This window comes from Chelon labrosus (assembly GCF_963514085.1).
Source record: "Chelon labrosus genome assembly, chromosome: 13".
Taxonomy (NCBI): Eukaryota; Metazoa; Chordata; class Actinopteri; order Mugiliformes; family Mugilidae; genus Chelon; species Chelon labrosus.
The window spans coordinates 10,327,101-10,352,309 of NC_140346.1; the positions used below are offsets into that span (position 1 = coordinate 10,327,101).

General features: G+C 42.4%; 2 protein-coding genes across 3 annotated transcripts in view; both read left to right on the top strand.

Annotated features, from left to right (window-relative positions):
* Positions 1-96: 96 nt before the first annotated feature.
* On the top strand, positions 97-9,446 carry psmd2 (proteasome 26S subunit ubiquitin receptor, non-ATPase 2). Its single transcript, XM_084558615.1, has 21 exons — positions 97-295; positions 1,260-1,316; positions 1,417-1,581; positions 2,005-2,126; positions 2,464-2,688; positions 2,829-2,987; positions 3,096-3,240; positions 3,913-3,973; positions 4,124-4,270; positions 4,453-4,559; positions 4,801-4,928; positions 5,140-5,227; positions 5,307-5,469; positions 5,593-5,694; positions 5,907-6,058; positions 6,179-6,262; positions 6,942-7,110; positions 7,894-7,988; positions 8,091-8,217; positions 8,350-8,468; positions 8,691-9,446. Exons 1-21 carry the CDS (start codon positions 173-175, stop codon positions 8,871-8,873), a joined length of 2,721 nt encoding a protein of 906 aa, XP_084414741.1. The 5' UTR covers positions 97-172; the 3' UTR covers positions 8,874-9,446.
* A 1,066-nt stretch (positions 9,447-10,512) lies between these two features.
* Positions 10,513-25,209, top strand: part of eif4g1b (eukaryotic translation initiation factor 4 gamma, 1b) — a 33,250-nt gene continuing 18,553 nt past the window's right edge. The window contains exons 1-7 of one of the 2 annotated variants that reach the window (XM_084559087.1): positions 10,513-10,538; positions 16,770-16,823; positions 17,057-17,178; positions 17,756-17,842; positions 18,800-18,832; positions 19,883-20,077; positions 20,387-20,489. In XM_084559087.1, coding sequence (XP_084415213.1) covers positions 17,059-17,178; positions 17,756-17,842; positions 18,800-18,832; positions 19,883-20,077; positions 20,387-20,489 — 538 coding nt within the window. In that variant the 5' untranslated portion in view covers positions 10,513-10,538; positions 16,770-16,823; positions 17,057-17,058. The remainder of the gene's footprint in view (positions 10,539-16,769; positions 16,824-17,056; positions 17,179-17,755; positions 17,843-18,799; positions 18,833-19,882; positions 20,078-20,386; positions 20,490-25,209) is intronic. The other variant, XM_084559088.1, reaches the window with a different exon arrangement.

The following is a 25,209-nucleotide window of genomic DNA, read 5'->3' on the forward strand; positions in this document are numbered from 1 at the left end:
TTAAACATAATGCTCCATTTTCTTAGCGGAACCTGAAGTACACAGAAGCTGCAACACATTTTCACCGCCTGCAGGGGCGCTAAAGAAGTACCACAACAGATTTCCCGTGGCGAACAAGTAGCGGTGCAGTACCAGTTCCGTTTGCAAACCGATAGTTCACAGATCCGCAACTATGGAGGAGGCAAAAAACAAAGAAAATAAGAACACCGAAAAGACAAATGAAAAGGAAAAAGAAAAAGAAAAGGGCCAGCAGCCTGCGGGGAAGGATAAGGACAAAAAAGAGGAGCAAGAACTGGTAAAATTGAGCATTTTCTTCCCATTCAAAGGTGTGCTAACTAACGCTACAGCAGCCAGACGTGTTATTTTGCCTTAGTCACTGCCGCTTTGACAACATGGTTGAGCAGGCCGAAGTCTGTGGCATTCACGATAAAGGACAAATGAACATTTATTTACTTAACAGAGATCATTTTCTTTATGAAATGTCACTCTTGTGGCTGATTACATTGCTATTGTCCGTTATAGTCCCGCAGATAAACTCCCCCTTTTAGCTAACATTAGCTTAGCCTGCCAACCTCAGCCGGTAAGCTAACGTTAGCTTGCTAGTTGTTGTGTCCGCTGACTTTACTGTCACCAGTGTTAGCTTCGTTAGCATGTTCTGCTTGTTTGGTCCAACTATATGACACAGCAGTTGACATGAAGTCAGACAACACAATAATATTTGTCCTGAATTGAACTAAAAATTACAGGACACTTATTTGCCAGTGTATCAGTCTTCATTTATACACTTTAAACTGTCTGTGGTCACATTACTGTGTTTCGGTTAGATGGTGGGTAACTGTGTGAAATGGAATATAAACATGAGCATTTATTTCTGTCTTGTTTATGCTATTTGCTACGATTTACCTTTTTGAATTAGTTAAAGTATCTTAAAAACACTACATTATTCACTTTGTTCCAAATGTTGAAATTCTATTTAAATTAATCGCTTTTGTGCTATAATATTATGGTCATGTCATTTGTTATTGTAAATGCACCAACCATACATTCAGTGTTGGACAGCTTCCTCAGAAATATGATGGGTGCGACTTTAACATAGTTATGATAGTCTGCAACAGTGGTCAGTTAATTATCAGTTTCCGTTGATCTATAATTTCAAGAAGGAAGCATGAGAGGATTAGGAAACTCAGTCACTAGTGACCTGCTTGAACAACCCTGGTTTTGTTAGAGCCATCATAAATGGTATCCTCACTGTTTTTCAGTCAGAGGAAGACAAGCAGTTACAAGAGGATCTGGAGATGATGGTGGAGAGACTGAGTGTGAGTATTTGCTTCTTCTTCTTTTCTTTTTTTAAACTTCTCTTCGTGTCAAGGTGTAAGCGTGATAAATGCATAAATATTATTTTCCGCATATTAATAGGAGACGAACACAGCACTGCATCACCCTGCATTAGAAGAGTTGCGCAGACTAATCCGCTCCTCAACCACCTCCATGACCTCAGTACCTAAGCCCCTGAAGTTCCTACGCCCACACTATGGAAAGCTCAAAGAAGTCTATGACGGCATGACCCCTGGAGAGAACAAGGTAGGCCTTTGCTGTGCTGCAAGAAAATTGAAAAGTTATGCGCTCATCCTTGAACAGTTCTCACTGGAGCCACACTGTAAAATCGGTGCAGATATGATGTGACAGCAAGGAAAGGAACAGCTTAATATATTTCATTGGACAATATAAGAAGAGTTCTGTTAGTGGCACTAACTGCTGTCTAAAAAATACGTGTTTTAAAGCCAGAATCCAAGTGTTCGTGTCACTGTTTATTCAAATCTGTCACTATTATTAGTTTAAATCTGTGTGTCAGTGCTATCTGTTTAATTGCACAAATGGCATCGTTATTTTATAAGTTTAATAACATCTAACAAATCCATCTACGCCTGTCACACTTCAGAACATTTTAACAGCGATGCGCAAATTACGTTAAGTTCAAACTTTCCTCCATGTTTGTTTTTCCAGCGTTTCTGTGCTGATGTGGTGTCAGTGCTGGCCATGACGATGAGCGGTGAGAGGGAGTGCTTGAAGTACCGTCTGCTGGGCTCCCAGGAAGAGCTGGCCTCCTGGGGTCATGAATATGTCAGGTACATTATATTAACTCAGGCATGAGTAATGCTTTGACGTCATCAACCATGGTATGCAAAGCTGTGATGTAAACGGAAGGAATGTAGAAATTCTTTGGTGATTGTTCTTAAATTGGTTATTTCTCTACTTTAAGAATGCAGAGCCTTTTGGCTAAAAGACAGATTGTGTTGGCTCACAGTCATTCTGTAAATACAGAAATACCTGACTGCTGCTGAGGAATATTTCAAATAAAACGTCTGATACAACGCTGGATATTTTTTTGTTCTGGAACACTACTGTATATTCTGTTGCCTTCCTTCCTCGGTGTCAAATATGTTTTTTGCTCATGTCTTCCAGGCATCTTGCCGGTGAGGTGGCTAAAGAGTGGCAGGAGGTGGAGGAGAATGACAAAACCCAGCAGGAGACGCTGCTGAAACTAGTGAAGGAGATTGTGCCCTACAACATGGCCCACAATGCCGAGCACGAGGCGTGTGACCTGCTGATGGAGATTGAGAGGCTGGACATGCTGGAGGACTATATTGATGAAAATGCTTATGGCAAAGTCTGCCTCTACCTCACCAGGTCTGTTGACTTTTTTTTTTTTTACAAATTAGTTTGAAAACATGTATTATTTTTTTGTCATTTAATATTTTGTATACGATCAAAAAATGATTTGCTGGCTTCATATATTTATATTTTAATGAAAAATGTCACTTGTCCAGCTGTGTGAGTTACGTTCCTGAGCCAGAAAACTCGGCGCTGCTGAGATGTGCCTTGAACATCTTCAGAAAGTTCAACCGTTATCCAGAGGCTCTACGCCTGGCCCTGATGCTCAACGATGTGGAGCTAGTAGAAAACATCTTCACATCCTGCAAAGACATGTAAGAACTTGCCATGCTAATTAGAACAAATATAAGTTATAGAGAGCGTAGAACTTAAAAGTTAAGGTGTTGGCTATTAACCACATATCCTATATTTGTTTTTTGCAGAGTCATCCAGAAGCAGATGGCCTTCATGCTGGGTCGACATGGTATGTTCTTGGAGCTAAACGAGGACGTAGAGGACTATGAAGACTTGACAGAGATTATGTCCAACGTGCAGCTGAACAGCAACTTCTTGGCTCTGGCTAGAGAGGTAGGAGAGAGGAGGCTGTACAATCATCGTTATGGTTAACTGTGGGGAATTAGTTTGATGAAAACAACACACGTCCAAGTGTTTTATTTGTATTTAATCATGCACACTTGAAAAGCAAGAGGACTGCATACCAACTCTACACACCATATACAGACAGACTGATTGAAAATGTTGGCTTATGCATTGCACAGCCCTGCGTTAATCATTAAAGGGTAGTATAGTCAGAGGGGATTTTATTTGCCACTAATTCGACGAATTCACTAATTCTGGATTTGATAGAAATACTGATATTTGTGATAACATGGTCAACAGGGATATAGCGTTTTGTTCCCATATTTAAACAGAAGCTAGGAGAATCACAAGAAGCTTGAATATGTGCAGAAAGGATGAAGCTGAAGAGTCGGTGAAAATGTGTGTCCACAGGACCCCCTAAATCATTTAAATGGCATGCAGAAGTGGTAGAATTAATTACTTGTGGGGGAGACGACAAGTGGATGGTGGCAGCAGTAAAACAATCACGGACGGCCCAAATTGACTTTCACCACAGACGCGTAAATAATAATGCTCTGTGATTCACAGGGGGAGGTGCAGGATTATAACTGAACCTCAGCGTCATTGCCAGGATGACTCAGTACATTTCAGTTTTAGTAAAAACACATTTGTCTTCCCCAGCTGGACATTATGGAGCCTAAGGTCCCAGATGACATCTACAAAACACACCTGGAGAACAACAGTGAGTATATGTATAAAGATTATGTCTTCATTCATGATTAATATACCCATTTTAAGTAACCTAGATAAGATAAACACTTGAAAGTAAAACATTTTTTAAAGTTTTTTGATTTTTCCCAACAACAAGTGACCTCTTTGCTTTATGTGACAGGGTTTGGAGGCAGCGGATCACAAGTGGACTCAGCCCGTATGAACTTGGCCTCTTCCTTTGTGAACGGCTTTGTCAACGCAGCTTTTGGACAGGATAAACTGCTCACAGACGACGGCAACAAGTGGCTGTACAAGAACAAGGACCATGGTACCAGAATACATACATACATACATGCATGCAATATCAAAGTGGAGAGATCATACAACCCACTGGAGCAGTTCTTTCATTACTGCTGAATAGTCAAATCTAATACATTGACACCCATAGATGTCTGAGCTTTTTGTTTGCTGTTGCTTGCAGTTTATTTCAAACAATGATTGTCTCCTCAGGCATGTTGAGTGCGGCAGCTTCTCTGGGTATGATCCTGTTATGGGATGTGGATGGTGGCCTGACCCAGATTGACAAATACCTCTACTCTTCTGAGGACTACATTAAGGTATGGTTACTATGGAAGAAATTATAACCCTCAGTGTTTTGTTTTTTCATCTCCAGCACTCCATTTTAATTCATTACTTTAAAACGTTCCTTCAATGATTACAATTATGACATATTCCAAATAACATGAAAGAATCTCAGGCTTAGTGCAACAGGAGAGAGGGCATGAAATAAAGCCCCAAATGTGCTTTTTTTTTTTTTTTTTTTTTTTTCTCACACCTGCTCCATCTCTTTCCGTGCAGTCTGGTGCCCTCCTGGCCTGTGGCATCGTAAACTCAGGTGTGCGAAATGAGTGTGACCCAGCTCTCGCCCTGCTGTCTGACTACGTCCTGCACAACAGCAACGTCATGAGGATAGGAGCCATCTTTGGGTGAGGAGATGTTTTGTGTGTAAAAAGCTGAGGTTCACGAGCAAGCATTTGTTTTGCTGTCACATACTATAGTGCCTGTGCGTCTTTCTTGTTATTTCCTGTTCCAATGTAGCATCAAAATGATCTTATATGAATTCATAGAGTAGTGTTTTTGTATCTTAATATGTAAGAGAATACCTCTGTGTCCTGATCCTTATCTTCTTGCTTTCAGACTGGGTCTTGCCTATGCCGGCTCCAACAGGGAAGATGTCCTTTCTCTGCTTCTACCTGTCATGGGAGACTCCAAATCCAGCATGGAGGTATAGTCGGTCATTTTCTTTCATTAACTTCATGCCAAAGGTCAGTTTTGCGATATTAAAGTGTGTGTTAAATCTCCAGGTGGTTGGGGTGACAGCTCTGGCATGCGGTATGATCGCAGTGGGGTCTTGCAACGGCGACGTGACCTCCACCATCGTCCAGACCATCATGGAGAAGAACGAACAGGAGCTGAAGGACACGTACGCTCGCTGGCTGCCTCTAGGCTTGGGACTCAACCACCTGGGTAGGCATTGATGGAGAATAAAATAACTTCACTGCCTTTTTCTGGATCAGTTTGTGTAGGTCTGTTACAGTATTTTACCTGCAGCTGCTCTAACTATTGTGTATGTCATGCCACTGTCTGTAGGTAAAGGAGAAGCAATCGAGACAACCCTGGCAGCTCTACAGGTTGTCCCTGAACCTTTCCGCAGCTTTGCCAACACACTAGTGGATATCTGTGCATATGCAGGTCAGTCTTGCAGTGTTGTCTTTCAGCTATTCCAGGGGGATTTTGCTGTGTTCTCACATGCAAATATCCATCAGTCAACCTCAGCTTTATTCACATCTTCATGCCCTCCATAAGTCAGCCACACGCAGGCCTACATAAAATGTTTTAGCTACTGATTTAGAAACTTAAATAAAGCACAGCCCACTGCAGTAATTTGTCTCTCCCTCCTCCAGGTTCTGGCAATGTGCTGAAAGTGCAGCAGCTTCTTCATATCTGCAGTGAGCACTATGAAGCCAAGGAGAAGGACAAAGAGGAGGACAAGGACAAGAAGGATAAGAAGGACAAAGACAAAAAGGAGTCTGCTGCTGACATGGGCTCCCACCAGGCAAGGACTAACTTATTACCATCATTATCGTCATACATCAGTTTTTTGCCACTTATATTTTGGAAGCTTTTGTGCATGAGGAAAGAAGAGAAGACATTGATTTTTATGTTTTCCTCTCAGGGTGTCGCTGTTCTCGGTATTGCCCTGATTGCCATGGGGGAGGAGATTGGTTCTGAAATGGCACTGAGGACATTTGGACACCTGGTAAGTTTAATCGACTAGATTAAAATGATCCTGATTCCAACTTAATGGTTTACATGGATTCTGAGTGAAATGAACCAGTAACATGTGCATATATTTACATGCCCCAAAATATTTATCAGGCAATATCTTTTGGACATGTGCAAAATGGTTCTGCCCACTTTGGAGCCTCAGATCTAGTCATTTTCCCCCCACTTTTGTTGACAACAATAATAGGAGATCAATAGAAGACCGTGACAGACACAATTTTCTAACAGCGCTACCCACATCGATTCCATCTTCAATTATCTTTTCAAACACCTGTTTGAAGGACACACTGTTCTGTATGCTGTGTGGTTACATGAGGCTTTTAATTGAGCTATTGTTCTGATTATTAGTGGCACACTTCTGTCCATGGTAACACAGCAACAGTCAGTTAATTTCTTCTTTTTTTGTACTTGTAGACATCACTCTGGACCATTTTCTCACTGTTTGATCCTCCCTTGAGCCAGAGTTTTCTTTTATTCTGTTGTGATCTGTCTCTTACACAAAGATAGTATAAAGCTGTTTTTTATGTCATGTCTCAGATATAAATAATGGGGGAGGGGGGGCAACTAATTATAATAATAATACACATTTTTGTCATCTGATCACTGTTTTACGCGCTCAGAACATCTCATTCTCACTGTTTTCATTTTATCAGCTGCGTTATGGTGAGCCCACTCTGAGGCGAGCGGTGCCCCTGGCTCTGGCCCTCATTTCTGTGTCCAACCCTCGTCTTAACATCTTGGACACCCTCAGCAAGTTTTCCCACGATGCTGACCCCGAGGTCTCCCACAACTCGATCTTTGCCATGGGCATGGTGGGCAGTGGTAAGTTTGCTTCTGAGCACTGTATGAAATTATTAAATCTCATTACGGCTGCCATGACACCATCGACCTTTAGGTGTCACTTCAAGGGCTTTGATGCCCTGCAGCTTCTTTTCAAATATAAATAAAAAGCTAATTACGTATAATCTTGGTAGCATTAGGAGTATCACGATTTGCATTTACACTCACCCGCCATGTCATTAGGTCAACAGGGAGAAGTAAATGCACCCTAATATAACAGTCCTGCACTAAATGCCCCTTCATGACTGTTCTAATGTTCAGGTTATATTGAAACTGTATGATCATTTTGGAGGAAAAGATGCTAAAAACCATAACATTCATGAAGCTACACAGATTGGTTTTCACCAGTATACCTAATGAACTGCCAAGTGAGTGTGTATGATGCATTTTTTTGTTGTTTTAAATCAAAAAATAAAGTCATAAAAAGGAAAATAAAATCACGTAAAATCCAACGTTTGTAATGTAGTATATTTTAATAACTGTATTTAAGTAAATGGTATAAAAACTGAGTTTGAATATACTGAGAATTAATTAGGTGCTGTCACATAACAATCTTATTACACAAGGTGGACAAGTTTTATTTTACTTAGAGGTGTGCTATTATGAAGGAATTCAAAAATGTTTCTCACTAGAAATAACACTGATTGCTTAAAGGTTCATGTTGTTTTTTTTGTCATCTTTACTGAAGCACAATGCTGCCTGTGTGACTGTGCTTCTAGTGTCAACTCCAAAACACATTCAACAGGTTCCTTATTTTGTCCTTAGGCACAAATAACGCCCGTCTGGCGGCCATGCTGCGGCAGCTGGCACAGTATCATGCCAAAGATCCCAACAATCTCTTCATGGTCCGACTTGCTCAGGTGGGTGGTACAACAAAAGACACCCTGTACCAGACGCAAGTGAACTTTTGTAAAGATGTTTGCGTGTGTGATTATTTACCCCGTGCTCTCTGTTCTCCGCAGGGTCTGACTCACCTGGGCAAAGGCACTCTCACTCTCTGTCCCTACCATAGCGACAGGCAGCTGATGAGTCAGGTCGCCGTGGCTGGACTGCTCACTGTGCTCGTTTCCTTCCTCGACGTCAAGAACAGTGAGTTCTTTTTCCCTCCTGCTGCCTCCCGTGCATCCACGTCAATTTAATAATGAATTTTAAAATTGTGTTGTAATTTGAGCGTTTCCTTGTTCATAACAAGCTGTGTTGTCTATTGTGTGTGTGTTACAGTAATCCTGGGTAAATCTCACTACATTCTCTACGGCCTGGTAGCAGCAATGCAGCCACGTATGTTGGTCACATTCGACGAGGAGCTACGGCCACTGCCTGTGTCTGTTAGAGTTGGACAGGTAAAGCCTGGAATAATTAGTTTTAGGCATCTAATGACTGCGATGTTTATCAGCTTTGTTTATTGTTCCACTTGTACTGCTACATTAAATTTTGGGAAAATAGTGTAGTACATGTTAAATAATTTGTAAAATTTTAAAAGCAAAAAAAAATCAAGAATTCAGGTCTAAGGAGGAAAGGAAATTGTTGTTTAACGCATGTTTGTTTGTTTAATCTGTCCACAGGCTGTGGATGTTGTGGGCCAGGCCGGTAAGCCCAAGGCCATCACAGGTTTCCAGACTCACACCACCCCAGTGTTGCTGGCTCACGGAGAAAGAGCAGAGCTGGCCACAGAGGAGTACCTCCCCGTCACTCCCATCCTGGAGGGCTTTGTTATCCTCCGCAAGAACCCCAACTATGAAACCTAGACTGCATCCATTCTCACTGGCCTTTCCCTGTGTTTTTTTTTAAAGATAGCCCTCCATGGCTCTGGGCAGTTGTTATATTTAGTTGTTCATTGCATGGCTGAAAAGAGTGAGGCAGGCCTGTCTTTCTTCCTCTGTTGTCTTGGCCCAGCTCCAGCAGTCATTAAAAATGAATGGCTAGGGTCTGGTTAATTGGACTGGTATGACACAGGCAGGGTAAACTGGGACCTCATCATCTCTACATAGATGGTTTCCTCATTGCTCTAATTTTGATCTGCCTCTCCCACATGTACTGAACCAGCTGTTTGACTGACCCGAGGCCAGTTCAGAAGTGGGACCTGTTCATCGTCCTTCTTTACATGTTTCAGTCATCGGTAAATTAATTACTGCTCAGTCCACATCAGTGCTTCAAATGTGTTGACCCCTCCTCCTCACATCCTCCTTACATCATCTTTTGTAATTAGAGCATTGAAAAATATGTGTTCTGCGTCACATTCTTCTTTTTTGGTTTTTGTTACAGTACTGTAAAAGATTGAATCAAAAATAAAAACTCGATCCACGTGGTGGAAATGTGAATGCTGTTTTTTGTTGTTGTGTTTAATTTAAATGTAAAGTATGACATACCATTAGTTTTTTTTTTTAAACCTCTATGAAGCAGGTGCAACACAGGTCAGGCACTTGACCCTTATGTAAGTGAGCCTGTTGTCTCTTAAGTGAAGCATAAATCACTAGTTCAAGACCAACTAGTCTTCCAGTAAACATTTGTAAAAGGTTATCATTTCAGTATTCAGTAGCACACACTCAATCTAAAGTGCAAATTTACTTTCTTGATATTTTTTTTTGGGCGGCTTCCTCTCACCGCCCAAAGACATGCTCACTAGGTTTATTGGTGATTCTAAATTGGCCGTAGGCGTGAGTGAGAATGGTTGTCTGTTTCTCTGTGTCAGATCTATGATAGACGACCTGTCCAGGGTGTACCCGCCTCTCACCAAATGACAGCTGGGATAGGCTCCAACCCCTCCCGTGACCCTCCAGAGGACAAGCGGTTACAGAAGACGAATGAATGAATGAGTTCTTGGGCCTGTGCACAGCATGGTTTCAGGTGTAGGATGTGCTCCTTCGTTTCTTTTATGTAAAGGTTTAATAATTTCCTTTTTAAATGTAGTTGTTTAAACGCCTGGCATGCTCCAATAGCTGTACTGATCATTTCACTTTTAAGTCCAGGGATCATTTTTGTTTCACACACAGTTGCTGTTGATTGGGGTATCTTTTCCCTGTTTTATCCCATGATAAGACATGAAATAGGCTTTCTCAGTGCTCTGCAAAGTAATACTCAACCAATTTATAATGAAATCATATCGAAACAATAATAATTTTAGTTGGGGATTTAAATATATTAATTCAATGACTCCTGAAAAAAACAACGGTGTAAGATGAATGTATAAATATGAGCATCAGTAAAAAGCCCAATCGCCTCCACGTGTGTTGCTCAGGTTCAGAAACGGTAAAGATCACTATGGCGACAAATGCTGTGAAAATACAGTGTTAGCAGCCTATGTCATGATAACCGGGAAAGTTTCACGTGATGGGATTTTGCCGGAATTACTAGCTACCGGCTTCCGGGAAGATATTCCGTCCGTCCGGCTCTGCGGACTCAAGGAGAGAAAGGTAACGCTGCGCTCCTCAACTAAATTCTTTATTAAAATGTTAATTTCTGACTGAAGTGTCACTTCGCTGGCACGTGGACACTCGGGGAGGACACCCGAATGCGGTTTTCACATTTTAGCGTGGAGATATTCCTCTGTGTGTTGACTTTCTTCAGTGGTTTCTGCTGGCTGCTGGTCCTACTGTGTTTTCAGGGATTAGCTAGCTTGCTGCTAGCATCCCATGCTATAGCGACGTGGGTGTTCTTTCTTCACTTTAGCTAGTCAGGCTAGCAAGCTAACATTACGATAGGCACGTAATATGTCCACTCACTCATGTGACACGGGGACACGCATCCCACCATGTGTGTATTGAAGACGAGGAGCGACAAGCGGACTGTCGCGCCACGGTGTTGTTGTTTTCGCCGGTTAGCGTGAATACTGCTGCTAGCTATCCAACCATTTGCGGGCTAGCTGCACAGTGGGCTACGCATGTAAGCTAGCAGGAAGCCCACCGCGGTTGTAGCCGAAGGCGTGTTTTCTGCCGTTGTGCCGGGTGTCTGGCAGAAAGCGGCGTTGCTTGGTTGCTCTTGTTGACAGCTTGGCTTTATGTGAAGAGGTGTCTGTTGGCAGTTGGGGTGAGTAATGGGCACACTGATAGCTTGATACCTGAAACCATGTGATGGCGATGGTACGTTGATGCCAGCAATTTGAAACCCCCACCGCGTTTGGCGGTAAAGTATGTAAATGTGCACAGTCCGAGTAGTTCATGCAACTAGAGATATGTGACAGCATGCTTTTTGTTGTGGATATTTAGTGGGAGTACGTACGTAGGAGCTATGAGACTGTGCAGGATGAAGGGAGTCGATCTGACAGGACAGTTGACAGGTCACAGTGCTTTAAGGCTAACAGATGCGTTGGTAGTGATGCTACACGGGGACTTGGTAAATATAGGGTTCCCTACCAGCATCCCCCAACAAACAACATCCCGGTGATGCATCGCTGCGAACGTAACGCTGTCGCAAAGGTGATGTTGCTGTCAAACTGGGCGAGATGTTTGGCTGCGAAATAAAAACGGAGGTGTCTGACTCATTCCGCTTAGTTACAGTACTCGCCACTGTCACGACACCACTGGCAGCACCGCCACTGTTTTTATGCGTAGATGGCAAAAAACTTCCAAGCATCTGCTGAATGTGAGTAGCATTTTGAACCACTGCATACGAATGTACGAGGTGATGATCAGGAGAGACCTCCGCGACTTGTTATTTGGGTTACTGCTCTCCTTCACTGACCCCAGCGTCTTCACATAGTCTCTGTCTTCGCTGACTTTTTTATTTTATTTTTTAAATTTCGCTTCGCATGGTATAGTTTGTGCTTTACGTGAAATGCGTGGATGTTTGTGTCTGGTAGTGGCTGAGGTGTGGCTGGCATGAAGCCGGCAGCTGGGATGTGCATCGCGCCAATAGCAGCAGAAACCACGTGGTAAATCCAGGTTGGGCCTAGGAAAAGTTAGCAACATGGCTAACACAGAGCAGCACCTTTTTCCGCCACCCGCGTTTGCAGGTGCTTTCGCGAGTGTTTGATAAGTCTGTGTTTATTATTGTCGCACACAAATAGCCGTATATGTCGCTGTTTGCTGTGTGCATGAGTAGACAGGCAGACACGCCCCTGTGTCGTAGCTGAAGTGACACAGTTTGGCCAGACAAAACATCGGTGTTTTACCTCTGTGTAGTTAGCTTGCTAAAAAACGTCTCAGTTGTCTTTTGGCAAAGTGTCAGTTTGTGCAGAGGCCGCGTCTGCTGGTATGTTCATGATTTTTGCCGTTTGCTGATCAGCCTGTTTGCTGCAGCAGGCATGAGGCTGATGTTGAGGACTGCAGACATGTGACCTTTGCTGAGAACGTGGGTCCAAAATGGATGCTGTCTTCCTATGCATGGCATATAGATAATATTATAGCTCAGACAGATGTTTATCCCACATCCACACATCCCACATCATCGTCAGACATGCTTCAGCCAGATAAAATAAATGAAACTTAATGCAAAGTGTCATCAAAGGGCGAGAGCATGATGTTTCAGAGCCAGGCTGGCTCAGTTTTCTTGACATAAGGAAACTGCATAGCTTCGATTCGTGACATTTGAAAACCTAGAGTCTGGACATGTGTAGGTTTTGGCAGAATGTTACCAGAGGAGCGTGGGGGATGGAGGGAGGGAGGGAGGAGGACAGGCTGTGCTGGGGTGATGCTGTGTCACTGGAGCAGAACTTTTGATTGTATGTACTGTACATCTTTCTCCATGTGAAATGTCAGGCTGACGTCATATTTCCTTGTAAGTGCTTGTCACTGTTTATGCTTTCTTTAAAGTATTTGTGAATGTCAGCAGAAGAGTACGGATTTGATTGTGTTACAGTCTGGCTGTGTTGTGTTTAACAGATGTTACCGTAAGACAGGGATAGTCACTGCTTTTTCACTTTTGACCATTGTTTCAGATGTTTTTCTTATGACTGTGCCGAGTTTATGTAAGTGCACTTTTTAACTCGGAGGCTTTCTACTTTTAAGAAGCAACGTAGTGCTGTCAACCATTAACTGCTTGAATCCTTTCTGCGTTGGTCAGTGAACCTGAAAACAGGCCCAATTTGTTCAAAATGTGTTGATTCTGCCTATAAATGTTAGACCAAAAGCACCACTTTGTTTTATGTAACGGCCATGTTGCTGCCCCTTTCTGGCTTGCAGGCTACAGTTTTCCACCCTCAAAGTGATCCAGCTAAGTTAAGTGAAGCTTGCCACCACTGGAGCCTTTTCTGCACACAATGTTACCACTGCAGCCAACACAGTGGTACAGAATGCCATCACAATGTGCAGGTTGTGCCAGTGAAGAGGAGACATTGAGGTGCAGTGAAGGCACTGTGTGTGCAAGTGCATTCTAAGTAAAACGTCAACTTTATTGTCAGTTCTGTTATATGTATAGACAGACATTGTGCTTCTCTCAGACAAAGGAGCCAGTAGCAGCTAAGACACGAGGACAAAAATGCATTTGAGAATAGAAAAGCTACAGAAACAATCACATGTACAAGTAATACACATAGGGGATGCTATATATAACATATAGTTTACAATGCACAATGTATAGTTTGTCATTTGCTAAATATCTTGATATCTGCAGCAGGCCATGAACTCACAAAGACTTTTTTGACTGCAATGACTCCTCAGTTTCACTGATGATGTTGTTTTGCATAGAATACGCCTGGCAGCACCTGGTAGAAGTGTGTGTACAGTACGAATGAGTGAGAGACTATTGAGCTACTACTATGTTCGCTGTTCATTGTGTGTGCATTGGCAATATTAGCTAAACTAATGAGTCACATGATCTGGCTACCTTAGCGGCTAACTTGACTACCGGCCCAAGATTGAAAATTTTAATTTAATGCTCAAACCTGTTGATTCATTCATACCATAAATCGCCCAATTTTTAATATTTTAATGTTTGTATTCATTGGATATAATATATAGAAATACTGATATTTGCGTTTATCCTTAAATTATGTTACATTTATACAGAACCACTGATTCACCAGACAACTGCGCTGACGGTTTAACTGTGGTGGAGGATAATAAATGTTCTGGATTTAAGACTTTATGATGAAATATGTTATGATTATGCTTGAATAAAGGTTTGGGGCAAGTTCTTTGAATTATTTAGTGATAAACATAAGGATTAATCGACTATTCCGAAAATAGATAATAGATTAATTTACAAAAATAATCAATAGATTAAATGATAAAATAAGTAATAGTATGTTGCCTCCCTAAATTGTTTTGGTCTCTTAAGTACTCAGCAGCACAGTTACCACTTTCAGATTTTCTGTCCAGGAGAAAACAGTTATTTTACAACAAAGGTCCAGGACATCAGGTCTGCGTTATATATGTACAGTGGTAAACTGACACTGTCCATACCCTCAATAGGAGACATGATAGCCAACTTCTTTAACAGCAAACCACCACTCTCTCTTTCAGTTAGCAATGGCTGTTCATGCAGAGGCTTATGAAACTGTTGAAGGAGAGCGTTTAACCAGTGGCGGAGCTGGTGGCTGGATCTCCACAGTGCTGCATGTCAGATCAGCTCAAATAACGGGACTGTGTATGATTAGGGGGTTGGGGTGGGAGTGCCCTAGCTCATGTATTTCCCATAAAACACACATCCATTGTAAAAAATGAGGACTTCTTGGGAACCGCTCTTTGCTAGTTCTTCAAACTATTCCCAGGATGTTATTCATGTATTCTGCAGACTAATCTTTGTGGTGTCGAGGTGTGTCTGTGTCTCAGTGGTTGTTTAAGAAGCCAACCACGTCTCACTTCTTCTGGATACAGCGTTCCCCTAAACACCGCAGTTTTTTATTAGTGTGTTCCCCAGTGACTGGAGTAAAGCCTGCGAGGCAGTGTAGACCCCTCTTTTAGCTCGGAGATCGTTTACTCAGCATTTCTTCTCGCAGCCAGTCTCACTTAGCCTGACAATCTTTCTGCCGGTGGGTGAGGCCGTGAACTGCTGTCTGTCACCCCTCTTACACTCTTGCCCGACCCTGACTTACATTGCTGCGGTTCTTTGAGCTCTGAGGCTCCAGTATACTGGGGATGGGCCTACCGTCAGTGTTTCCCTAAGCCAGGGTTTTCAACTGGCTGTAATGAAAGCCTCGCACTCAGTTGAAATCTATAGTTTTTTGTCTTCATTTGCGTGTGTCTGTTTAGTCACCGTAACAGTGGCGTTTACAACCATCTCTACAGCGTGATTTCCTCTTTAAAACAAAAAAAAAGAAAGAAGAAACACTCTGAATCATCATGACTAAGGCTTTTTACACTGCTGCCTGTGTGTGTGTGTGTGTGTGTGTGTGTGTGTGTGTGTGTGTGTGTTAGAGTGAGTGACGAAAAGTGTGTATAAAAGAAAGAGGGTACGCTTGTGTGTAAATGACAAAGATGATGCAGGCGTTTGCTATAAATACAAAATGTGTCACTTTCGCGAGGGCCATGTAATCCGAGGAGGATGATTACAGTGGAATCAGGAACTGACCCTTGAGTCAGCGAGGTGATATTATTTGATTTAAAAAAAAAAAAAACCCAGTTTCAGTCCTGACATGACTAAATGCAGAGGAAAAATAGAGCAGTTGCAGTAATGGATGGTCAATGGAAGTATGCCAGTGGATACAAAGGAAATTTCTACGCGAGCTGAACACATGTTGGCATGTTCAGCAAATATGAAGTCAGTTCCGCTTTGGTTAAGTACATTGATCTAATGCATTAGATTGACGTCATCGCCAATAGTGGCCTAATTAAATGGCCCATGTATTAGTACATGCCCCACATAAGACTGTGTGTCAGTGGTAATGTATAATTGTAATAGTGGAAGTCTGTAATCTGGTAGAAATGTACAATATAAGTAGTATTGGAATAGGCATTAGTTTCCCAGTCTTTGACAGTTTTTTTAGATTTCTTTTCTTTTTTCTGGCGACCTATCTAGGGTGTACCTCGCCACTCTCCGAACAACAGCTGAGCTAGGCTCCAACCTCCCTGCGACCCTCCCAAGGACAAGCGGTTACCTACGTTGAATGAATGAATATGAATTCAATTTTTTAAAAAATGGCCATTTCCTGCATCCCATTCGAAATCTCACTTCTGTCTTGCAAGACTGATTTTGCATGACAAATCCGCACCGAGATTCGTCCGTGCGTGAGAGGGATCCAAAACATGGCAGGAGCCGTAACCTGTCAGGCATGAAAGTGAATTGGATTGAAGAAGTATAAAGAATGTGCTCTAGTCAGAATGAAGTGATAGGTACTACATGAAAAAACATGTTTGCGTAGCCATAATTTCTTCTTAATTTAAAGTGTATTGCAGTTTAAGAAATGCTTTGGATTGTTAATAATGATCAAATACATTTTAATAGTTGATTAAGTCAGCTTCTAAAATTTGATCATTTCCTTTTTTCCCCCCATACTTTATATGTGGTTTTGGATTGGTCGCACGCACAAAAAGCCATATTGTATTTCACCACTAATGTACTGTTTGGTATGAGGATTATTTTACTGGAATTTCCAGGCTTGTCGTATGTTCTTCTCAGTGTTGTACCAGCGTTTATGTCAGTTTGGTATGTCACATAGCTAATAAGTTCAAAAACAGGTTCTATTGGATGCGATGAACTATTTGAACTGTGCTGCAGGTCAATACACGCTCATTGATAATAAGTTTCTTTTTCTGTCTGCCTTGTAGGAAAACAACCTTCCTCGGTGTAACAAAACTTAGGACCTAAAAAGATTCATAAATGTAAGTATAACTTTGAGCTTTAACTATTACTGGAAATAGGTTTTGAGTTAAATCTAAATGTAACTTTGTAGTTTGTTTTTTTTTTTGTTTATTTCGTTGTTTTTTTTTTCTTTTCATTTCCCAAAACACAACGTGCCACTGCTGCTGATCATTGTCAGTAAATGTGACTCTGCAATGCTGGTAATCATTACAAATAAGGAGCACTGTTAACACTTCTCTTTTTATTTCGTCAGATATGTACACAGGCCCACATCTGCCTCCCCATGCAGAACTCCATGAAATGAATAAAGCACCACAGCCTATAACGGGACCCCCCTCCACTCCCCACCCTGCCCCCTCCCCTGGCCTTTCACAGGTAATGTATCTTGCTGCTTCACTCTCTGCATTGGCTCTTTAAGGGCGTGGTTCTCGGTCCCACTTTTGTTTCTCCAAGAACGAGGGGCTGTTGTAACAGTGTATTTAGTGCACTTAATGAAAAACAGATCATGTACTTTCTCTGGTGGAGCACAGTTGCAGCTGCTGCAAGCTGTCTTTTTGTACAACTCTCAGCCATGTTGCAGAAAGCAACACAAGCAACACAAGTTCCCCATACTGTTAGTCAGAAATGACAAATGCTACTTTTATGGCTGTTATTATGTCCAGTTCCAGTCATACCATCACAGTGTCTGCTGTCACTACAGCTTGCACACTCTTCATTATAATTATTCAGCTCTGAATGTGGGGTTATTATCATTATTAAAAAAGATTAGTCATATTCAGAAGGTTTTTGTGAAAGAAAACACAAATGTACCATTTGTTTGCACCTCATTAAAATACATATGAAAATATGAACGTCATTGTTGTTTTGTTGCTGTATAGCTACTTGTCTACAACACATCCTCACCTTTTCCTTCCACTCTTCTGCTTTTGATATCACTTCCTGCCCCTTGCAGCCCTCCTTCCCACCGGGGCAGCCCCCTTCTGTCGTGTTTGCCACCCAACCGCCTGCACAAATGAACCCAACACCACAGTCCCGACAGGTAGGCCTGCCCACTGCTCACCCATACCACTGCATACCTGCAGTGAGGACTGATTATTTCTCCCATTGCATATCAGACGGTGATTTCACACATGCACTGCACCCCTGAACCTTTCTACACAGCAGCTCTGTGGGAGGTGTCCATGAGAACGTAAATGTTCGAGTCAGTCAGACTGGACACAAAGTCAGTGTAATCTCCAAATTAGCCTGTCTCTGAATAGAAAAGGTCAGTGAGAATTCACAGCAAGCGAGTGTGCCTGTTGATTGGCGTTATGTCTTTCCTCCTACATCCTCTGCCGAGGTGCCAAAACGAAAGCGTTTTGATCTGACACCACTGACAATCTTTTGCTGTCTGTTACGCGTGCTAAAGTGCAACTCTGGGCACTGTCTGGACATCATTCTTGAGACTTTGTCCTGAGTTCATGTGTGAAAACATCAAATTAAAAATTGAAAAACTGAATTTGCTGCTGCAGGATTTTTACTGTCACTAGTTAGCTTAATAATTTCTTAAAATGTCTGCATGTCCTTTTGCCTACTTCTCACCAGTTCTGCACCATTTCAACTGTCGGTATCCTACTCTACTGTAAAGCTTAATGTGCTACATTCTCACATTGGCCTTCTCTGCATGATTTCAACTCTTGTACTGCTTAATGCTCCTTACTAACTGAGGGACATGCAACCAAATCCAATTGTATCTGTTGTGTTTTATTAGAAAGTGATCAATGAATTCAGTTTCAGTTTTTTTATTTTTTGTGTCATTTATAATTGCTGTATTTATCAGGTTAAATATGTAATAAGTACTTTGTTGTAGAATCAACTCTCCTCCTCATAACAGCTGTACATTTGCCATTAATTGCAGTTGCAAAGGTGCAGAACTGAAGAAATCTGTTAGTGGAGAGTGAAGTGATCCTTAAGCTTTTGTCTTTAACCTCTGTCCTGTCTGCCTCTCCTCCTTTAGTTTGCCCCAGGGCCCCGACCTATACATCAACAGGTACTAACAGCACAGCTGACTAACATGAGTTGGGGAGGGTGGGTTTACTGTCTTTGAATGTATGTTAGGAGCAGTGGAGAGAGGTGAGAGATTTCGGGCAGTACACATCAGTATCGTTAAATCTTTTTCAGATGAACCTTGACAAACCTGATACATTCTTGATTTCACATGATGATTTAATGGGACCTGTTAAAAAATGGTCAACACCAGTCTGTGTTGATTGACTCTCCTCCGCTGATAGTTTTTTAGTTTAACTGCATCTTAGTCAACAGTGTCTAATCCAGTTTACAGGGATACACAGTGGTGTCTGTTCACTGCATGCTGCTTGTTAATTCACTGCTTGGCTCAGAACGGACGGTTCCTGGGCTCTTTGCTATAACTGATTGTGGTGCTTTCCTGTTCTCAATTCTTCTCTTCCCACCCGCCCCCTGCTTTCTTATGATGTGTCTCTCTGTGTGGTCTGTGTTTGTGCTGCTGAAGGGAAGCTTCAGGTCGCTGCAGGTAACTCAGATTTCTCTTTCTTCCAGTTTTCCCCTTCAGTTTTTTCTTAACATCTCTAGGAGTGCGTATGTGTGTCTAATATTTGGCAGTGTTGTGCTTTGTTGGCTTGGTGTCATTTCGCTGGCTATGGTGTTTAGCTCCCAGGCCAGCAGCAGAATGTCAATGAGGAGGCTCTGAATGAACCGGCATTAGCTGCTTTATCTCTGCTGGCAGGCAGGGCCAATATGTTTCCAATTGGAGTGTAGCCACAGATTCATGGGCAAACTATGAGCCTTGCTGTCATGCTGAACAAGCTAGCTTCACTTGGTCCAAGACATAACATGATGTAAGGGCAGTTTATTTATGTCTCTGCTTTCAGAAAGGTAACTAATAATTCTCTCATTTGTTTTTCTCCTCTATTTCTCTTCCCATATTTTTTCTGCCACCTCTTTTGTCTACGTTTGTCCTCAATCCCTCCTTTTCCACTACTTTCTTTGGTCTGTTACACCATCTTTTCTTCACATTCCTCCTCTATCTTCATCCTTGGTTTGTCTCCCTGCCTCCTCGTAGCCCTACTACGCCAACAGGCCCAGCCTGCCTCCAAGCAGCGGGCCACGGGGCATCCCTCCCAGCAGTGCCCCCCGGTCTGTAACCCCCACCCACGTCTACCAGGCCGGCCCTGGCTCCCAAATGATGATGATCCCCCAGCAGCAGTTGTCCTTCCCTAGCTCACCACAGGGACCCGCCTACTTCATATCAGGACAGGTAAGGTTGGGCAAAATGTGATGATTTCAGTTTGACATGGTACTGAAACTGGACAGTAGTAATTGCAATTGCAAGTAGTTGCATTTTGTTTTAATTCTGTACACACTGCATGAACGAAATATGAGGTAATGATTCAACCCCTCCCAGCTGTGTATGTGGAAGAGAAGGATGAATATCTTTTTGTGCATGTCTGTGAGGAAACTCATTATGTCTATAGCTTAAATGACTGCATCTAATCATTCTCTTTTCTCTCCTCTTCTCTCTCTCTCACCATTGCTCCTCTCTTCTCCCTCTTGTTTGCTACCTTAGTACCGGTCACCAACCTACGTGGCCACGCCCCAGCAGTACCCAGTCCCAGCAGGCACCCCAGGCTTCTACCCAGGCACCAGCCCCGCTGAATATGGTACTTATGGTAAGAGGCTCTAGCAGGGGCCTCATCTGCGCCACTCACACACGAGAGCCAAACACAGCAGGGATTTTACACTGACACTGCAGCAGGCGCTAGTCTGACACGGCACACCACTGTTCAGACGGTTGACAGGAAATGTAATTTACACAGGAAAGGAAATTGTAAATATCAAACACCGTCCCAAGTAGCTGTTACTGATGACTTGCACAACAGTCTGCTCATAAGAATTTTACTTCTCAACTCAATTTCTATGCAGTCGCTGTAGTCCTGGTGAGTTTTGTGACATGAAAATTGTTTGGGATTATTTATGTTTGTTTAATGTGGCTGTTTATATTGTTTTATTTTATTTTGTTTTGTTTTTTGACCAGAAAGCACTTCCTTTAATAAGAAGCAGGTGTAGAAGCACGAGTAAAACTCATACCTCATACACCCACCTGTTGAGAATTCAGTCATACACACAAAGAGCAGTTCAGCTTTAAAGAAGATAAAGTGGCAGGATGTGTTGTTTTGTTTAAAAGAAAAAAAATCATAAGGTTTCGTTGTAAGTTCCTCAAAATCTAAGAGCAATGCCATCTCTGTTGGACGTCAGTTGTGCAATGACATTCAGCAATCATCTTGGGAGAAATAGATGACTTTTTCTCAACCAGCATAGACCATATGTCCGTAATGAAATGCAGCTCCAAGGCATGCGGTGTTGTCAGTGTAGGGTGCGACTGCATTCTATAAAGTGTTGGAAGTGGCTGTCTGTCATTATCAAAGCAGGTTATGTAAAATGGGCCCACCTCAGCACAATTAACATCTGTATTAATTTACACATTAATATTCTCTGTGGAACAGCGTGTTTTTATGATATGCTTAAAGAATGCAGTTGGCATAGTTCATACACATTAGCTCATTTTTGTGTTCATGCATGTAAAATACTTTGTTGTCATGTTTTTTCACATCTGCCAACCACAGCAGCCCTGCAGACTTGCAAGTTTTGCTGCTGATCTAATGTGCTGGCACGCCCTCTAGAGGTGATAATGTGTCAGTACAGCAAAAGAACTGGCATTACACTGAAACAAACTTGCTGACCCCCCACTGCCAGGCATTTCAGCTATGTGTTGTCTTTGTTAAACTGTAGCTCATCAGCAATAGAACGCAGTGGCCTGAATACAGACCTGTAAAAACACAATTCTTCCTGTGATGCTGTGCATTTTTCTGCTCTTTGCACTCACTGTGAGCACCCTGTGATGCACAGTACAGTATTTAAAAACATTTCTGCATAGTCTGCAAGAATATGCTATTAGATGGATTTAATAATTATCTAAAATAGTTAAACTTCTTTTCTAATGGTTTCAGGTGATTTTCAGTCCTAAGCTGATTCATCTATATAAAGGGCAGCAGGCAACTATACACAAATTATTTTAATGTGTAACTGGCTTACCTTCATGTTGCTAACATGTCAATTTCACGAGTGTGTATTCAGTTCTATTTTATTAATATAGCGTCAAATACAATCCAAATTGTCTCAAGACACTTCAACCAAATCCAGACCTTGAAGCTCAGAGAGCAAGCTCTGAGGCAAAGGTGGCACAGAAGAAGTTTTCTAAACAATATACAATCCAGAGTACATGATGCATGGGTGAATTGTAGTGGATAGAGTGAATGGATAAGTAATTATTCAGATAATTCTGACTCTCAGTCCAAGCAGATCCTTTTATGCTGAGTTAACATCACATGTTTTCATGACGTAGTTTTATGAATTGCAGCCATTCAGTGAATTTGACTTGATATCTCCTGTTACATTATGAAGTGTGTGTCTCTCATAGACATTTCACAAAGCAATTGACCTTTGGCTAAGCCCCGCCCCCCTTAGTTACTGTTGCTACGTCCGACATTCTCTTCTGGGCTGTGGTTTTCTGGTTATCTATAAGGCTCTGGTATCAATATCAAGGAGCAACACTGTTCATGCAAAGCTGGGTACGTCTCTATTCACGTCTATAATCGTTATTACGAAGCAAACGGACTAACGTTACGCACGTATAACGTTGTATTTCTTCAGCGTGTGCTAGCGTATCAACAACTATGCAACTTAAGCTGTAACGGTGATGTTTTGGTTAGCTCCACAGGGTTTTGCGCGCACATCATTGGGCTTATCCATACCCTGGATATATACCGAGAGTATAGCCTGCCGAGACCGAAAATACGAGACGTCTGCGTTAAAGTCAATGTAGCGCTGTGGAAAAAGTGTCGGACCCCTGTGGGAGCTCTCTTGGCTGTGATTGGTCAATCGACATTCTAGGGCGGGGCTTAGCCAAAGGTCAATTGGTAGGAGTGTATGAGGTACTTATCCATAGTCTGTGCAATACCCTCAGTATCTGGTGCTTGGCCTACACACAGTTTGAAGAAGTAGACAAGAGAAAGGTCAGCAGGAAATTAGTTTTACTAGAATACCTTTACCTGGTCTTCAGGCTGCCTTTCAGTACTCCTGCATGTTATCACACCTGTCCTGCTAACTATATTCCAAATCCGATCACTTCAAAGAAACCAAACTACCCCTTTAGCAATAGAAATATCAAGATACCAACTGTATCACGGCGATGGTGTGTTACAGCAAAAACCCTGAATATTGTGTCTCATCTTTAGAAAAGTGTGAGGATACACCGTGTTTGGTGAAATTCAGTTAGAAAATGAGAGAGTTCATTCTAGTTCAATGTTAAGCGTTCAGGATTTTGAATCCTCAACATCAGCAGGATTTGTGCTTCATGGATTTATTTATTGTCTCGCTGTATTCTGTTCTCACCATTTTCACACCTCAGAGGTCCATGTTGTTCTTCTAGTAGCACACCACAGACAAAAAGGATGTCACATTTTGCTGCTGTTGTGTGTGTGTGGCAGACAGATTCAGTGCTACTTTAGTGAGATTGTATTTGTTGTCCAGTTTGGTACTTGTCTTTCCATCATCTTGGTAATATGAGTGAGCTGCGTTCAAGTTTATGCTGCTTATTTTGTACTGAAAAGAATCTGGCGTGTGTTTGTGTTGGATGGCATGTGGCACATTGGTCATTCTGAGAGTCACATGGTATGACATGACCTCAGATGGCACATGACCGTATTGTAACATACACATTACTGACAGTAAGGCTCTGCTCTTAGAGGGGCGTTGTGAAGGAGTACTAACACAATGTCAGTATGTCCTAAAAACAGGAATGCTGTGCACCTATAATATACATCTCAAATGAATGAAGCCTTGTTTTTGCATTTTTAACCTATTATGCTCGTCATAAACATTTGGTACCTGCATAGTAACAGCTCCAGAATATAATAACACCACCCCCCTCCAGTCCTCCAAGTGGTACAGTCTCTCTGACTACAGTCCTTTTCTAGCAGTCAGGTAAAACACACATACACAGTGCTGACGTAGTACAGTCACTATTTTTAAGACTCCCACTCGTCACGGGTGATTTACTTAACTCCTACCACATCCATACACGCAGCCCACCCCGTTTGTTGTAGGCTCCGGTGTCTTTGCCAACACAGATCAGATAACATGTCCATGGTGGTGAGTCTTCAGACAAATCAGAGCCACTCTGAATGGTACGACCTAACAGTTCAGCTCCCCTGCCAGTATACTGAAGGGGAGGGAGAGGGAACGAGGGAGGAATCAGGAAGGTCAGAGGGAGGAGCAACACGGAGACACGCTGGAAGAGGGAGGGCTGAGCATTAGAAGAAGTCATTCTGAGAGGGCACCTGTAGAGAGGACAGGAACAAGTTTAGAGAGGGGGTTTGAAGAGAAACCCCCTCTCCATTTTCTGTTCATACGCAGTTTTGCACTCAGCAGGCTTTCAGCATGGGGAATCGTGGGTCTCAAGAGCAGCAGGACTCTGAGGGTAGGTGTTGTCTAGACAGTGTGTCTCTTTGAAGCCCCCCTCCCTCTGCAAACTTCTGCACTTTGTGAGTCATATCTCAAGTCTCTTAATTACAGTAATGGGACTCGGTCCAAAAAACGTCTCATTCCGCCTTCTAGCTTTCTGGTTTCGAGAATGCTCCCCTTCTCCCTCTCTCTGCCCTTCTCTTTCAGTCTTCCCTCCCTTTCCCTCTCGCGCGCACTCTTCCCCCAGCCGGTGTGGGTTTTTGACTATATTTAGGCTGTGCTGCTCCTGGTCAACAATGCAGACTCAGTAATGTGAGTTAGACTGAAATGCATGCAGAGGGGGAGAGAGGCAGAGCAGGAGCTACTTGCCACCGTGCTGAAAGAGAAGCCTCTTCAATTTGAGGATTTTTTTTTCCTTCCCCGTCCCTTGAAAGTGGGCAGCAACTGGGTCTGAACTGTAGCTGAGGCCACTTACAAGGCCAGGTAATGTCAGTGAACAGTTTAGCTGTATTGTTGACATTATTGACTAAGCAGGCTAAAATGGGTTGTTTGAGCTTGTGGAAACTTTTTGTCTCCATTGGCAGCAGCCTTCTTGACAAATTTGTTAATGTGATAAATATCTATGGCCTTAAGAGATAAGGGCCACTAATGCAGCACTGAGCAAAGAGAGAGAGACACTGACTGCTGTGTCATGGTCTGAAGGCCTACAGTACCTGCAGGGTCCTTCCAGGTGCATGTCTGCTTCGGTAAACTGTTGAATTCAGATCCAAGTCGGTGGATTGGTGTTAAAAGTGATCGGGTGCAGATTTAAGCCAATGATATCTGTTCACGTGTACTTCTGAGTTTATAGTTGAACGTACTTATATT